Source organism: Lepeophtheirus salmonis, chromosome 4, assembly GCF_016086655.4.
Source record: "Lepeophtheirus salmonis chromosome 4, UVic_Lsal_1.4, whole genome shotgun sequence".
NCBI classification, from domain to species: Eukaryota; Metazoa; Arthropoda; class Copepoda; order Siphonostomatoida; family Caligidae; genus Lepeophtheirus; species Lepeophtheirus salmonis.
In genome coordinates, this window is record NC_052134.2 from 13758911 (window position 1) to 13776949 (window position 18039).

The window sequence follows — 18039 nt, forward strand, 5'->3', positions numbered from 1 at the left end:
CACGGCGTTACCTCACTGACACAAAAGTTTACACTGTCTATCGATGTCAGCTGTCGATGTTTCTGCTTCTTTTCCTTTAATCTGTATTTTAAACGTTGATTGGTCGAATTAGAATTAGCTCTTGTTAAGTTGTGAGTAATCTTCAACAATTATTAAATAATAATCTGATATTTGGGAATAGTTGGCTAACTCCCCCCAAATTGGTCTTTTTTTCTGTTTTTTGTTGTTCATGAGAGGTTTCAAGATACAATAAAGGTAACTACGTGTCATAGGTCGCCTAAAATATGTATTACTCCACTATGTCCTACAAAAAATTGGCTAATTGTTGACGTTACCTCTGAAATTGATGATCCTCCTTTCTCACTACCTCAAACAAAATTGTCCTCCAATTAAAAAAAAGCAAGATTAAAATTATATTTTATAAAGATTTTTGACCTAGGCCCCTCGTAAGTACATGTCAATTGCCCTTATTTTTGTTCTATATTTTTAGTCTAGTAAGTATTGAAAAGTAAGAAATTATCGACACCTGTATTGGTTCAGGACCGATACAAAATATTGGTATCCTGCCAACACTACTATCGAATTCGAGTATTTTGAGAATTGAATCAAGTCGAATTCGACTAAAAGCATCAGACATAGAATTATATTTTGTCGTTCAAGTGATCAAATCTACCCTCAACAATTAGTTAATAATGGCAATCAATTTTAATCAAATAATGTATGTAGGTATTTATAGAAAATATTGATCAGCCTAATAAGAAATTATTTATAAAAGTGTATCTATATAATCACAACAAAACATAAATTAAATTAACTTAGACTGTCATTTTTTGTTATTAACACCTCTGTCGCATCACATCTAAAAAAAAATTATTGATATAATTCCCAGAGAATTATAAACTAATCTCTATCAGCACTAAGTTGCTGGAAATAATAAGTAATATTAATAATATTATATATAAGTGATATTAATAATTAAGTTATAATTTCAAATAATTTTCATAACATTATCAATTTACTTGTATTCAAAACTAGACTTTACAGTAATTTTGCCTGCTGACTGTAACCTACATTTACGATTGTTACTCATAGACACAAAATTAACATTAAAAGCTGCAGGCGACATAGGTTTGGGCTTAGAAGCCATTTTTAAAAAAAGTCATTTTTTTTAGAGGATAATTTCAATCAGAGCTTAATACAAACCAAATCCATTGGATGTGAAACATATTCAATTGTAGGATATATGATACCTCTAGTGATATAAAAAAGCTAAAAAAAATGGACGAAAATTTAGCACATTGTCGTCATGTTTGATTTTAGTTTTAGTACTGCAGTAAAAAATGTCTTGGATAAATAATAAAAAATAATGGCTCAATGAACAGTTCTTCCAAAAAAATAATCTTAATTTTTCAATTATATCCTTGTTCAAGCGATCAAAAATGAACGGAAAGCATAAATGGTGAACATATTCCACTCAATCTCTTAGCCTGAATGTATGCAATTTCAACATATTGTAAGCCTGAATGTATGTAATTTCAATAAATTTTAATTTGTACTATTTTAGTTCAAAATTAATTATTTACTTGTACATAGAGTCTTTCAGCTGCATTTCGAATTCACACCGAAGGGGGAAAAATCCTTATCAGAACTACTATAGGCATATTTTATCATGTTTTTATACAATTGTTTTCATCCAAGGCTCTTCCCAGATTCATCAAAACGTTATCCATGTTACCCCTTGCCTCACCCCCTCACTAATATACAACAATTTCCCTCTCTTTGGTCACATTGGAATCACGATACTTAGAATAGACCAAGCTAGGATCAATAAACACTACTAAAAATAATTTTTAAATGGATCATCATTAACCTAATGCGGGGACATTTCCGGGGTCATCATATAAAGTCGGAGAAACATCTCCAAATACGGGGAGCTCTTGTCAATCTACTATTAAATACAATTTTTTTAAATAAATTTTAAAACAAACCTATATGTTGAAGTTCCAAGTTCAATCTTAAAATATCCTATTCATCATATTTGACAACCTTTTGAATATTTTTATAACAAGATCTTCATAAACCAATACTTGCTCAAGCCCAAACAAAATCTTATTTACTACTCTAGTTTAAATATTCAAGTATTTATTCTTACAAATAAATCTGTTAGTTAATTACAGATGTTATTTTTATATATTTTTTGTATGTGTTATAGTAGCATTTGTTTTATGTATAACTAAAGCGTGTCATTGTACTCGTAATTCCTTGAACAACTGATAAATTTATGTTTAATATTTCGGAGTATCCACAATTGATCGATGCAATAAAAGGATGATAAATTGATAAATTTTATTTAAAACGCTATTTCTAAGGGCCATATCAGTTTCTTAACCAAAGAACGGTTCTAAACTATAGTTAAATTTTATGGATATCTTAACTCAGGCTAGAAGTTTTAGTAGAAAGTCTATAATTGACTCAAATATGTTAGTGAAATATTTGGATGTACCGATATATGAGGTAAAAAAACTCATTAAGATTTTCCTTTTCTCTTGATTTTTGTTAAAATATTGTTTTGATGTTGAAGTCAAATTGTTGGTTGACATGATTTTTACAGATGAGATCATACACAAATTTTACTGCCCCATCTTGCATAACTATAAAAGTTAATTTGATATTAAAATCTCTTTTTTACAGAAATTTAGGATTTCGTACTTTTTTTTAGAAAATAAGCATCCTATTGTCTTTTGACTTGCCACGCCTTCAATTTTCTTAAAATATATATTTTTTAGAAGATTAAATGCAACGCCTTGATATATACTTTTATTTTGAAAACAAGATTTATATATTTCTCAAAAAGCCTTTTTTATAAATGGTCTGCATTTTGTTAAATCCCTTCTTTTTTTTTTTTTTTTTTTAGAAATTACCCCTTCCTTCCTCCCCAGCCACTCGAACACTCGTCGTAGATCTCTTATAGATGGGTTTGGAAGAACTATTCAAATACACAAAAAATCTTAAATTGTCAATTCCGGTAATGAGTATTGCAGAAAATAAAAATGAACAGATTCTGTTTCTGCGTCATAACTTAAGATTGCAATAAGATTTTTCATATCTTTGTATAATTCCTTATTCTATGATAAATTTAAAAAAACAAAAACACAGACATTTTATGAATTTCTATAGAGGTCCCAAAACTAAAGTTGTGTCGGTCCATATTTACTCGGTCCAATGCAGTACAGTCTTAGGTCCTTAAGACTGTCTGTCCTTGGGACTGATCTTTAGCTGTCGGTCTTCAGAATTTTTCATCAAAATATTGATGGTTTATCAAACCAAATAAGATATATGTACTATGTAACTAACATAGTATATTTATATTATATATATTATAAGTAATTTATTCTATTATATAAAGGAATAATAATATATAAACAAAAACACCCTCTTTAAGGACCAACAGGTGGGACTCTACTCGACTGAATGGGATTGGGCTGCGGTCCTCAGTCCTAAATAAGGACTGATACAACACTGCCTATAGCTTCCCAGGCAAAATTGTTATAAGAGGATAGGCCCAAAAGAAAAGTTGAATAGATAATTAATTATAAGTATTGTGTAGACTCTTATTTATTCAGTCTAGTCTTAGTCTTATTAGTCCTTAAGAGTGACGGTCCTTAGAATTTTTCTTAAAAATGTCTATGGTTTATTAATTCGAATATGTATGAAGGGTATATCACTTATCTATCAAAAAATATTTGTGTTTTCTTTAAAGTACGAACATATTATATGGTATTGTTACCTATTATAAAATTCATTTTATTATATAACAGAATAACTCTCATAACAGAAAACACACTCAATACGTAACGAGGGATCGATTTTACCTTTTTTAAGGACAAGTGAGACTGGATGGCATCGAACTGGGTTCGATCCCTGTCCTAACTAAGGAACGATACAACACTATTAATCACCCTTCAATAAGCGTAAATTGGTGGAAGGCCATATGTAGGTAATCAAAAGAACCAATTTTTTAATATTTTCTACATTCAGAAAAGAGGTCATAATTAATTCCCTCATCATATTTTCTGCAATCTGTAAACCCCTCCCTCCTATTCAAAGTCAACAATACACACTTTCTGACTGATATATAATCCGTCATTTGGCATTCCTCCGCCTTGAAAAAAGACACCATAATACATATGAATATCTTCTAAATTTATAAAAACCTTTTTAGTTATTTCAAAGGCTTGATACATTATTTATATATACGCATTGTATTATGGACCTTCATATCTCTAAATACGAACATAAAGCAATCTTTATTTTAATTCAATAAATCAGGAAATGCTTTAGGCCCCACATTTTGACTCATGAACGTCATTTCTTTCATATACGCAAAAAGAGAGTTAGGTACATTGTATATATGAATAATGGAATAAATAATCCGTGTAGATATACAATATTCACAAGGGCAACTCCCTATGATCCCTTGAGGAATAGGTGTGGCTGAAGTGTGACCTGTAGGAATTTCCGTTTGATAAATAAAATAACTACGAAACAGACACATAAATTGAACGTCCGCCTTCCGTCTTTTACCTATGATGTCCATTGTGTTTCAGTGAAATAAGCTATTAAATTACTTTTCGTGGGAACTCATTACTCCAATAATATCATTAATCAATTAAGAGGGATTTTTTTGGACCATCATAAATCAATTGTTTTTTGTACTTCTATCAAATACAGGGTGTTGCAGATAAATCCCTACAAAAATGAAAGACTTTCAGACTCTTACTCCATTCATGAATATATTGATTAAATGTACACAGTAATTATTTTCCCACTCAACACATCGTTACATTGTATCATGTAACCTTTTTCAAATAAAAGAAACATAAAAAAAAGGGGAAAATCAGTTGGGGGTTTGGCAATTTTTCACACATATGGAACTATTGTTCTATGATTGTTTGCAAGTTAAAAGGAGTTAATTCTAATTCATATTTTAGAACACTGACAGGGTGTCCACGATAAATTGGAGCTATCTTAAAATTCAACCTACTTCATAAAAATGGAATTTGGAGTGTATTTGTTAATATGAAAAAGTTAGACATGATATTAAACAATAAATTTAATCAACATGTCCTCCCTCAGCAGCCACCATCTTCTCCATTCTGCCCCTAAAGGATTTGCATGCCCTGATGACTTCCGCGGAATCGACAGCATTCCACTCCCTCGTAATGGAGCCCTTCAGGGGCGCGATGCTCTTGTGGCTGACCTTGCACACCTCCCTCTCCAACTTCCCCTACCGGTAGTAATCACACGGATTGAGGTCGGGTGAGTTGGAGGGCCAGGTGTTGCGATCCCAGAAAGTGATGTTGTGGGAGTTGAAGAGGTTAGTGGTCCTCATGGCGATATGTGCAGGTGCTGAGTCTTGTTGGAATATGAACTCCCTCCCAGCGGCCGTATCCTACATCCAGGGGATGACGAACTCCTCCATGACTTGGCAGTACCTTATTGCGTGAACCCTTTCCTTGGGATTGAAGAAGAAAGGAGGCATCACCTCACCGGCGGTGCAGATGACACCCAGGGTCATCACGGAGGCCGGGAACTTTGTGGTGAAGACCGGAGGGACCTCTTCTCTCTCCTTGGCAAGCCGCCTGTCATTTTGGACGTTGTAGCTTCTGTCGACAGTCCAGTTCTACTCGTCGGAGAAGAAGATGATTCTTCCTCCATAGCTCTTCAGGTCATTGAGGAGACGCTTACCGTTGGTGAGCCTGGTGGTCTTCATGGATGCTGTGAGGATGTGTTGTTTGGCCATTCGGTATGAACTGTACCTGAGGCCCTCATTCACAGCCTTGGAGACCAGCTGCTTGCTCACTCCACGGTTCTTGGCCAACCTGGAGAAGGAAGTCCCCGGCGAAGCCTTGATAGACTTCTGGAAGCCTTGAAGGAAGCGGGGAGTGCGGATTTGGTAACTTCTCATGTTGTGGGCCTTGCGGCAGACCTTCTGCTCAACCTCCCAGGCATTGAAGATCCGGTACACCGTGGTCTTGGGGTAGTTAAGAAGCCTGTAGATAGCAGAGGGCTTGTGTCCCGCGCGATTCAATTCGAGGATGGCGTCTCTCCTTGCTTGTTCCATGATGAAATATAATGTACTAGCATATAATCTACTGTTTTATGAATATTTGTGATGAATTAGATCATTTTTTTTTTTAAATTATGACCTTAATATTGATTTTACTTTCGCAATCTTTCTTGCAAAAATGGAAGATACCTTATTATAGACATCAAATTCAATATTAATCACAAATCTCGACCACATTCACTAGTATCTCATATTACTCGGGTTTAAGTTGACCACACCCCTCCACGCAACGACAATTTTAAGCACTCACCCCCCCTTAAATGGGCTCTTGGTTATTAAATATCCCCAAATAAAACTGTACTTTTTGTAGATCTTTTTTATATTGAGGGTTTTAAACTTTGTGCCAATTTCTCTGATTCACCCTGTATATTTTATGATGAATTTGATGATTACCTGCGTATTATTTTTTTTATAAATTATTGATGGTGTAAAAAACGCAAGTATTTATGTATAATCATTACCCCATTGATTTATAGCCCCATTGGCAATGTAATGACTCAATAATTTTATTCAAAATATCACACTTCCTGCTCAGGAATTGCCAATAAAATTTCAATTACGTTACTTAAAAAATTACTAATATGAAATAAAATATAGTGTTTTAATAAATAGTAAAACACAACAATTAATTAATTACTTCTACTAGAATTATTTGTATCAAGACATGGTTCAAGAGCGATTATTTGTTCTGTTCCGTCTTTAGGGACTTATTATAAAGATCGATTTGGTCCGATAATTGGGTAGAGACAGTAGTCTCAGACTGTGGGCCAAAAATTTAACTATTTTGTTATGAATTGATTTTCTCTCTTACTCAGTTATACGAATAGGGGCATGGTCGTTATTTATTGAGTATTACTTTGTCAACAAAATGATTGAAATGGCCTCCGTCTTGTTGTAAAATACTACAACTCCCTAAATGATATTATATTTATTATTTTTTTATTCAAATTAAAAACTGTATTTGGAGGAAAGAAAAATACACTAAAAAGCATCGTTACCTTTTGTGAATTAAATAACTTCACTTCCAAAAGAAAAAGAATACAGGGTGTAAATCAGTTGATAGTTAAAAATTCTTTAAAACTATGGATTTTTTATTAAATAATTCCTAGCAGCTTGAAAGGAACTAACTATAATTCAATCAATCAATGTTTACAACTTTGATTAGGAGAAAAGAGGCCGAAATATAGACAGCTGACAACGAAATACATTTAATACTTTTGTGGTACCCCGGTAAACTAGTGTTGTATCGGTCCTTATTTTTTGGTCGAGTCGGTTCCAGTCTTAGAACCTGTCGTATCATTTTAACTTTTTAATTTTGCGCCCCCAAGGTACAAATAACCACCTAGCGGATAATTTATATTTCTTAGTTTGCTCATCCCTCATTATACAAATACATACAAAGAATAATTTTGAACTTCATATTTCATTCTACAGATAAAGGCATTTTTGGAAGTATTCATCACATCATCAACAATTCATCTCCACCGAATTTTATATAAGATCATATGAATAGTGGAAATTACATTTCTTTTTAGGAAATCGGCCTCTTTTTGTGCCAACAACGTTTTGGAAATGGGAATGAAAGTCTATTACATCTATCGGTTTTGTTATAACTTTTCCTTCATGAATAATTTTTTTAACACCGGGTGCAGAAAATTTGTCTATCTTAAAAAAATTATAAAGCTTTCTGCTCCCAGATCCTTCTAACTTAACTTTTTCTTTCATTTCGGCCTCTGCAATTTATGCAGTTCTAAATATTTATATTGTGATTCAAAAAGTAGGCAGAAGTTATAAAGATCCTTTTGCTTTGGTGTCTATGGTATAACGACCATATTAATTTCAACCCTTTTTTTCTTTCTGTTTTTGGAAAAACATGTTGAGAGATTTAAAACTCTAAATTTGACACATGTCAAAATCAAGCCTGGACTATTTTTCGAAAATATATGTCTAGATTATGTTTTCATTATTTAACAAATTATCATTCATTTCTTATAATAATTTTTTTTTTGATCATTTCTTTAGAAGTGCTAAAAATTGTACTTAAAGATAGCAAAACTTCGAAGTCGTAATTGAAGAAGGATATTATGTATATCGGAAGCCTAAAAATTATCATAAAATTAAATGAATTTTCAGGACAAGCCCTAGCTATTGCATTGCTCTATGTGGAACAGATTGAGGTAGGGTTAAATCCCAGTCTGAATATGGATAAAAATAATTGAAAATTTAATTTTTTATAAACTATTTTTACTTTTTTACTGCGTAGAATGCAGGAACTTTTTTAAGTAACGTTTTTTTCGAATTAATAATTTATAAAGTATTTTTTGGAATTAATAGTCTATAAAGTATTTTTTGATCAAGTATGAAATTTGTTGTAAGAGCACGGTCAATACAATTAGTTGCAATGGCCTAAAGCTGGCGAGACAGCGACGAACGAAGGATACATTTTGTGCCTTGGGAAGTTTATAGAGTAGGGTATTCCTGAATGGAATATTTTCATGTTAGATAAAAAAACAAAAAAAACCGGCATCCATAAAGTAAAAGGATAACAAAGGGGGTCGGGCATAAAAGACTGATTAGTAAATTAGTCCTAGGACCGATCCAATACTACTAACTATGCCTTGAAATTTGTGAGTATTACCCTTCTCACTCTCCCATTACTGCGTGCACTTTATCCAATGAAATGGAATAACGGCTTAGTGGCTTACCTCTAAACTATTATTCGAATTCCAAGGTTACCAAGTTGATTTTCTGTTTTTGGCGTTTTTTTTAGTGTCCATTCATTGGTCAGATGGAGTATAAGTAAACATTATAGTACAAGAAATACTCCACCTGACCTTTGAATGATATTTTAAGTCCATAGATATATTCTATATTTTCTTTTTTAGGAGTTACCAAGTATCGAACCTACGCAAATTGAGTTCAAGAGAATAATTTTCTCCGAGTCGGTAGGTCTTATGATTGACTATAGCAGCCTAATTGCTTTCTTCATCAACATTTTCGGATTTTTTTTTTTTTTTATCTAACATGAAAATATTCCATTCAGGAATACCCTACTCTATAAACTTCCCAAGGCACAAAATGTATCCTTCGTTCGTCGCTGTCTTCTCTTTTCATGAATTGTCCAATATTTTCCCTTTTATTGATATCTTCAACATAGCTGCAGATTATAACATCCTTACACCTTGGTCACATTCGCAGTTAACCCCTTATATTCGGTTTCTCCGAGAATAATTGTTTCACCAAAGACTGGCAGGCTCACCGTAATGATTTTATATATGCTTTATCTCTATTCGCCTCAAAGAATGCATTGCCCCATGGAGTTAGTTTCTGATTCCATGCATGTAATTATTAAGTTAAAATCTAATATTTAGAAAATCCTCAAGGGTATTTATTTATTCACCACATGACAATTTCATACTTTTTAACTATTGAGTAATGGAGAATTTTTTTCAAATATTCAGTCATAACAATAATAATAGACGGAATTAAATACTGTATAAGAGTTGTTGGATACTGATACGGCAGTTGGCATACTCTCTTATAACGGACCGACACGTACTTTATATAGTAATATAAATTTGGGGAATACATCAGTCACATCAAGTTTGAGCTTGGCGTATATATAAGTATGATTGCGTGTGGGGGAAACTGCTATGTATAATTTGAGACGTCTGGAATGTTTGTGTGTATAGTGGTAGAACATTGGTGTGTATTTTTAGACTGTCTCGAATGCTTGACCTCATGGCCAACCAGAATCTTAAACTATAATTATTTCATTGATTTGATGACATAGTCTTTTTGGCTCAAATTGTATCCTGAAATTTTTAGTTTTAAACAATCATTTGATTTATGATACTTAATTTGAATCAGACATGATATTTCAAATCGAAACTATCATTATATTTTGTATAAATATTGATGACAAGGAAATTTGTAACATTATTTCGTAATTTGTAGTTTTCCCAAAGAATTAATCAAAATACTTTATTAAGGGAAATACAGTGTGGAGGTGAAATTGTGGACTTGACTTTGAATCACTTTAAAGTGAATATTTCAAAATGCTAAATTGCGTTATTAAACCTAGGAACTTTTAAAGTTAATAAAAAATCCAAACAAATTTTGCAAAAATCAATACTTGTGAGCATAGATGCAAAATACTTCACCTTGGTTCCACCCTCAAGTGAATACCAAAGAGATTATGAAGGTTGTTGGGTAGTCCCAAAGTCTTGTTAACAACTTTAAAAGCATGGTGGCTTCAGTTCAGAGCCTTGAAGGGTCTTTTAGAAGCGGCATACGCCAGAAAATCACGAAGTCAGAAGTCCTGCCAAGTCTATGAGGCAGTGTGCCAAGGCTATTCATTTGACTATGAGGAGGTATGTGAAGGATTTGGGAAGGCCTCTTATGTACGTCGACATCGGCAGTGGCTTTGAATAGTAACCAAGATCAACTAGGTCAAGCGAGGCCAGAAATGGTTGACTTTTTTAAAGCATAATAGGCAACACCCCCATCTGTTCACAGACTGCTCCTCCCTCGACTATTTTTTAAAGATGTAGTCGAGAAAAAAGGCCATTTTTCCCCTGCGGAAATTTGGATGACCCCAAGACCCTGGTAGAGCAGCAGTGGGTGGCCATGTACGAGGCCTTCATCAAACAGTTATGCAGTGCCTATAGTCCTAGGATTGAGACAATCTTAGCAAGCAAGGGAAATCATTTTAAAAATAGAAAGATATATCGATAAAAAAGACTTTGATACACCCTCAATGTTGTACTCCTTTTGATTTTGCAAAAATTTTACTTTTTTCCCCCGTTGTTATAAAGTCCACGATTTTATTTCACAGACTGTAAATAAATTTATTTGTAGAATACAACTGTAATACAATTTCAATGTTAGACAAAATCATTTAAACTTGCTTATTTGATGACGGGTCACATAATATATTAATATAAATTTGCTTCATACATGACTCAGCATTTAAGTTAATAAAAATTACCTAATAAATTAATTGTTTCAAACATCAATTTTGATTTATGACTCCATTTTTATATTTTATGCAACTATAAGATTTATAATTCAGTTATAATTTATAATTAATATATAACTATAAAACTGTAAAAGAAAGTATTGAATTAGGATTGAAACATTTCCTTTTTATAAATATGAGACGAGAGTTAGTAGCTCTGGCTTCCTTATTGATTTTGTCACTAAGTAATAGTGAGGACATCCTCACTCCAGACATGGAGTGTGTACTTGTGTTTGATGAGTATGACGCCTCATCAATTACAACTAATACTTTTATTGGAGGAAGAAGAAATCTGTGGCCAGAGAATGAGGTGCCCTATGAGATCAGTGCGGACTTCACAACAGATCAACGAAAAATAATTATGGATTCAATGAATTATATTTCCGATAAAACATGCATCCGTTTTACAAGGCGACGGAAACAATTTAATTACTTACGCATTTACACTGGAGATCAGGGTTGCTTTGCAAATTTAGGTCATAATAGTGGAAGAGGCACTCATATTATTCACTTGCAAAGTAATGGCTGTGTGGTATGTATTCAAATACTTAAACTTACTTTTAATGACATAACTTTGTATGCATGGATACAAATGTAGAAATTTGGTATCATTGTCCATGAGTTGTTACATATTTTAGGAGTAGATCATGAACAGAATCGACACGATCGTGACAAATACGTTCAAATTAATTGGGAACATATTAAAACAGAAGCCTATAGTAATTTTTGGAGGTCTCTGGGTGAAAAGGAAAAGGCAACATCACTTCCTGATTGTAAAAGTGTTGGAATTGACCAATATGATAATTGTCATTCGGGGTTTAGAGCATCCACCTTCGACATTGAGTATGACTTCAGCTCTATTATGCATTATGGATGGAACTAGTCAGTATCTATAAGTTATAATTGCATTTCTAGTCATGGCCGGTTTATTGTGAAATGTGTTGGGCCCTTTTCTTTCTTCCCTTCTTTTCAATTTGATTTTTATAAAAAATATGTCATTATATTAGAAGAACCTTTTTTTGTTTGTTTATAATTTATTTTTTTATGAATGATAAATTTTTCCCATACTTTATGTTATGACTTTTTATAGCAAAAAATATTTCTTTATATATAAAAAAATGGTAGATTTTAATAAAAGGTCAATTTCATTTTTATGATCTTTTTATACAAATTTGTTCTCAGTGTGTATAGTTACAAATTATATACATTGTGGGCTCCCATGGAGTACAAGACCTAGAGCACGCGTCCCCCGTGCACTCCCCGCCCCTCAAGCTAACAATGTATCTAAGAATGGTTTGAATCTCTTTTTTTCTCACAGTTTTACTAATAATGGAAGTGATACAATTTCACCAAAAGTAAAAACCAATGCCAGAGTTCCTAATCGGAGTGAAATGAGCATTCTCGACGTAGAAAAAATCCAAACAGCCTATCAATGCGGCAAACCTCCAGTTGTCCAAAAGAAAAGTAGGTATTACTTTAGGCTTTAACACAAGGGCTAAAAATCCAGGGCTTAACTCATGGATGACGCTATTTTTAATTCATCATATTTTTAGTTAGTACACACCTTCAAAAATAGAGCTGTCAAAATTTTATGTATTACTGTCCTTATTTTGTGAGTTATTTTAATATTTGTCATTCTACTTTTGTTATTTGCAAAACAATGGATCAAAATAATCCAGTGTTTTAATTTTACTCTGCTTCTCGATGAGGAAAAAATACCTGTTCAAGTTAAGCAATGGCTTGAAAAGTACTAAGGGTACTCCACTCCATAAAACGAATAGAAAAAGCCAATTTTGAACAAAAAACGTGTCATCTTTGATAAAGCCGGAACTTTTTAGACAATGTGTTATATATAAATACTCGTATATGTATCTTGTAATTCTTGAGGGTCATTTTAGAATGTAGTGACGAATGGAAATGGTGTAGTACTTTTAGTTATTTATGCGGAAGTGTTAAAATCCTAGATAAGCTTTGCGAATCAACGTGTTTAGACTGCCGTAAGGATTTTCTAAGATTATCGAATCTATAATACCTTCAAATGTTTTTTTTATTGTATCCTTATTTCAGCGTGTGAAAATGATGTTCCGGATCATAGTTGTTTGAGTTTACAAAGATATTGCAAACTATCATTTGTACAAGGATATTGTCGAAAGACGTGTGATGTTTGTTAAATATAAAAAACTATTACGTGGATTAAAATATTCAATAAAGCATTCAAAAGACAGAAACATATGTTTCATTTCAATTGCAGGACATGTTAAGCGTAGATTGAGTAAAAAGTAATTTCGTAATTTTTGCTTTTTTCAATGCTTTAAAAAAAATCGTCGTTCCTAGACCAGAAAAAATACTTTATGTACATGTATATGGACTTAAAAGAAGATTCCTAGGTCATTTTCAGTAAGTGCAACACTATAATGTTCACTTATACTTAATCAGTGCAACTCCGTCTGAGTAATGTAAGGGCATTAAAAAATATATTTGTCATCTCCAAAAAAAAATTCTACCTAACTGATGATTGTATTTCACTTGTATATTTTATCACTACATACAAAATATAAACTTTTTTTAGGCTAATGGAATAATTTAAGATCGTGATAAATTTATCAATCAATGTTCATACTGTGTTAAATTAACCAAAGAAAAAGTTATCTGACCTTTTCAGATAGCAAACAAGCTCAGATTCATGAGAAGATCAAATGTGCCAAATTTCAGCACATAATTTTAGTAGTTTATGAGGTTATAACAAGCCTGTACCAAAATTTACCAGATGCTATTTTTTCTTGTATATTTTTGTATTTATAAGAGCTTACCCCTTGAAATTTGGTACTTGGTTAATTTAAAGTGTTGAGATTCCAAAAATGAAGTAAAAGCAGAATATTTAAATGTCTTATGACCTCAATTTTGATTTTTTTTTCTTTAAAATCTGAAATAAACTGGCAAACACTTGATCATGAATAAATAAATGACCCTATTCTGATTAATATAAAACGTTGGCAACATGTTCTACATATTTATGTCGGGGTATCACTAATAATCAACAGACTTTGTTAAGACATTGCTTATTTCGAACAGACCTTTGTTTATTTTTGTTGAAATAATAATTCAACTAAATTGTTTATTGCTATTGCTTTTTCATGGAAAAGAGACAATAGAAAGTAGATAATGATGAATAGTATATATTTCAAAAGATCCATCTCAATAACACTTTTTATTATTACATATGTTTGGTATTAAAATGTTTACATTGAACTGTATTTTACGCAGCAAAGGAATAATAATCCGAATAACATATGTGTATCGATTTCAATACGTGAATAATAGGTATATATTCATCAAAATCTTTTAAATTACTTCACAACGCTTTTAATTGATCAAAAATGAAGGAGCATTTAGTAATAACACTGTTGAGCTCATTATTCTTTTCACTCTGCTTGAGTGATGAAAATGTTTCCGATGAGGGAAGCTGTCGAGTTCTTGTGGATGCCCATGACAGAGCTGCTATGTATTCAAGGAACTTTATTGGAGGACGAAGCAATCGATGGCCCAATGGCATTGTTCCATACACAATTAGCTCAAGTTTCTCTTCAAGTCAAAGACAAACTATCATGGATTCAATTCAGCACATTTCGGATCGAACATGTGTCAAATTTGTTCAAAGAACAAATCAAGCGAATTATGTAGATATTTTCACTGGTGAAAGTGGATGCTATGCTAATCTTGGCTACAATAGTGGGAGAGCGAGAAGTGTCCTTCACTTACAGAGCGATGGCTGTGTGGTAAAACAATTTTCATTATGTAAAAAAACTATGATCGACAATAACTTTGAATTTTTTTAATAAGTATTTGGGGATTGTTGTTCATGAACTCCTCCACATCCTTGGATTTGGTCATGAACAAACAAGGGCTGATCGAGACCAATATGTTACAATTAATTGGGGAAATATACGAAGTGGAACCTACAGCAACTTTTGGAGAGCTCTTGGGGAGAATGAAGCTGCATCTATTCCATACTGTGGAAATGTAGGCATTGATCAGTATGACAGTTGTTATGCAGGCTTTAGAACTTCAACTTTTGGTTTGGCTTACGATTATGGATCCGTTATGCACTATGGACTTACATAGTAAGGTCCATCAAAAACCATATACAATTAAATTAATATAAAATAAATCATTTCCCCTGTTATAAGCTTTTCGACTAATGGTCAAAACACAATGTCATTGAAAAAGTCGACAACTGCTCGCATTCCAAATAGAAGTGGAATGAGTAATTTGGATGCTCAAAAGACCAAAGCAGCATATGAATGCCAAGATACTGTCACAGCTCAAGCTTCTACTACATCTCCAGGACCCACAGCTTCATCTCAAGCTTCTACTACATCTCCAGGACCCACAGCTTCATCTCAAGCTTCTACTACATCTCCAGGACCCACAGCTTCATCTCAAGCACCTGCACCTACAACAACAACTGCTAAGCGTAAGAAATATTTACAAAATTTTAAAATTATGTATTTAAAATTTATGATTTATCCTTTTTTTCAGCTTGCGTTGACAAATATAGGTATTGCAGCTACTATAAATCTTATTGTGGAAAACATTGGTATATTAATAAAAATTGTAAAAAGACCTGCTTCAATTGTGGTATGTGATTTACATATTGTTTTTGTATTCAATAACTAATTAATCATCCTTTTTTTTGCATCTCTATTTTAGTCTGTGAGAATAAAATTGCTGATGAGAGTTGTACAAGCCTAAAGAAATATTGTGGATATAGTTTTATCCGTCAATTTTGTCTAAAAGGATGTGGGAAATGTTAAAGCCCATATATATTGTGTATATTCAAACATAAATATTTTGCATTTGCTCAAAAGTTTTCTTATATTACCAAATATTTAAATAAATAACTGTTGATTACATTTTGATAATTATAGACTATTTGCTTTTTTATTTTTAAGGTTAAAGAAGTATTTTTTTCATCATAAAATTAACATAGGTAATAAATCATTCTAAAAATACACTAATATATTAGTATTGTCTGTTTGGGGGGGGGTATAGAGGTATGGAAAAATACTGGTTAATGAAAGTTTGGATTTAACTGTGTAATGTATATAATTATATGAATCTGAATTCTTTTCACTTTTGTTTCCGAATTGGTACTTCATACTTTTATAGAACTTTTGAAATTAAGATAAAACAAAGAAAGGATGAAGGAGGTCGGTCCAATTTTAAATAAAATGTTTATTTTTATTGTTAAATTACAATTTATCCATGTATTTTATTTTATTATTAATTAGAGTGCTAAAAAAAGACCACATAAAAAAACCGCTATTTTGAACATGTAAAACTTAAAATTATCATGTATGAGATCAGTAACAGATTAATAAAAATGGTTTTAAAGATTAAGATCGTATAGAAAATGATCAGTATACTCATCCTTGTTGCAGTAGTAAAAACTACACAGTTATGTTCATCCAAAAAAAAAAAAAAAAGAGTAGGCAATATTTGAATCACTTTTCACAGGAGAACGACATAACATTTTCCAAACCTTTAATAGCAAATTTATTTTCTTCAAATAGTTGATAAAAGGATTAAGTGTTGGTGGTTGTTTTGCTTTTCTTTGGACCGAAGTCGAAATTGTGGCCAAAGGCATTTAAAAGGGAATGATAGGCCCTTTAACAGGATTATACTGTCCAAGAATACTTTTAATATAATCAGCAGTATACTACACATTACAGCTTTTTAGTATAGGTACAATTATACATACTTATATAATAATAGAGGGAACATTGATTTTTTTAAATAATTAATTTTTACAATTCGTTTGCTGGACATAAAACTCTTTTAATTTTTTTAGACGAAGAGATTATGATTAATAACGTAATAAGACTAATGAGTAACTCGTAATAAATAATAATATAACCTTTTTAATTATTTGCTTACTTTCCTCCCCTCCTGTATTTCCAAAAACCATTACGACTAGAATGAGCACTTGGTAGAGCACAAACCTCTGCCTCAGGTTATTTTTACAACATTTGATTTTATTTGTTATAAAAATAAAGCAATTTCATTCAACCTAGATAGTACACCAATTTAAGCTTTCTACCTCAATTATGTATTTTTAGCGTGTTGTGGGACTTTGAGCTTAACATCTCTAAATTTAGAGGCCTGTTAGTGTGACCATATAAAGTTCTACAAAACTATTTGTCACTTTTCCCGTAATCCTGGTGACCAACAGACTAACAAATAAACAGAGGCAAAATCTGTTTAACTTCGTAGATGGAGGTATATACGATTTAAAAATACTATAAAATTTTAAAATATTTATTCATAAAGGCATCAAGGCCAGGTGTTCATATAACTGAGTAGTTTAAATATATTTTGAACAGATTTTTGCAATCAACCTTTAGCTAGAATCGGATGCAAAGCATGGTCAGAAGCCAATTTTCCATCAGAATTTCTATATTTCATTCTTATTTTATTTTTTGTTTGCAACAAAAGGGAAGGATAATTCTATGTTCCTTATTTTCTCTCGATTTTTTAGTGATTATTATAATGGTTACAAGACGATATCTCATCCATTTCTCCCTGATTTGGTGAACGGGTTTCTTAAGACTGATGTATTAATTTCCGAGTTAGAATGACCATGCTTCTGGAGACATATGGAGACTAAGAGGACGGAAGGTTTGTGACTCTGGTTTATCTTGATTTCTTTCCTGATCAGTCACACATTGAGAGCCTCTAATGCCATATAAAAAGGATGCTCATTTTTTCTTTTCTTAACCTTCTCATTACAAAGATTAGATTTGATGTCCTAAAATTATCGAAATGAAGACCCAACAACGTACTCAACTGTCCTTTTGAATCGATGGTAGAGTGTTTCATCAGTTCTTTT

At 32.2% G+C, this 18039-nt stretch overlaps 2 protein-coding genes across 2 annotated transcripts; both read left to right on the plus strand.

Moving 5' to 3' along the window:
* Window positions 1–11228: 11228 nt before the first annotated feature.
* LOC121115595 (hatching enzyme 1.2) lies at window positions 11229–13378 on the plus strand. The gene is made up of 5 exons (XM_040709674.2): window positions 11229–11682; window positions 11749–12032; window positions 12469–12614; window positions 13049–13147; window positions 13218–13378. Exons 1-5 carry the CDS (start codon window positions 11287–11289, stop codon window positions 13319–13321), a joined length of 1029 nt encoding a protein of 342 aa, XP_040565608.1. The 5' UTR covers window positions 11229–11286; the 3' UTR covers window positions 13322–13378.
* A 790-nt stretch (window positions 13379–14168) lies between these two features.
* LOC121115593 (astacin-like metalloprotease toxin 3) lies at window positions 14169–16074 on the plus strand. The gene is made up of 5 exons (XM_040709668.2): window positions 14169–14926; window positions 14991–15271; window positions 15338–15624; window positions 15690–15788; window positions 15861–16074. The coding sequence occupies exons 1-5, from the start codon at window positions 14528–14530 to the stop codon at window positions 15962–15964; spliced, it is 1170 nt and encodes a 389-aa protein (XP_040565602.1). The 5' UTR covers window positions 14169–14527; the 3' UTR covers window positions 15965–16074.
* The last annotated feature ends 1965 nt before the right edge of the window (window positions 16075–18039 follow it).

Bases quoted from the DNA above. Each gene is read 5' to 3' on its own strand.
- LOC121115595 (XM_040709674.2), top strand. From the start codon at position 11,287: ATGAGACGAGAGTTAGTAGCTCTGGCTTCCTTATTGATTTTGTCACTA. The intron at 11,683-11,748 runs GTATGTATTCAA...ATACAAATGTAG, and splicing joins TGCAAAGTAATGGCTGTGTG to AAATTTGGTATCATTGTCCA. The intron at 12,615-13,048 runs GTAGGTATTACT...GGGTCATTTTAG, and splicing joins TCCAGTTGTCCAAAAGAAAA to AATGTAGTGACGAATGGAAA.
- LOC121115593 (XM_040709668.2), top strand. From the start codon at position 14,528: ATGAAGGAGCATTTAGTAATAACACTGTTGAGCTCATTATTCTTTTCA. The intron at 15,625-15,689 runs GTAAGAAATATT...CCTTTTTTTCAG, and splicing joins TACAACAACAACTGCTAAGC to CTTGCGTTGACAAATATAGG. The intron at 15,789-15,860 runs GTATGTGATTTA...TCTCTATTTTAG, and splicing joins AAAGACCTGCTTCAATTGTG to TCTGTGAGAATAAAATTGCT.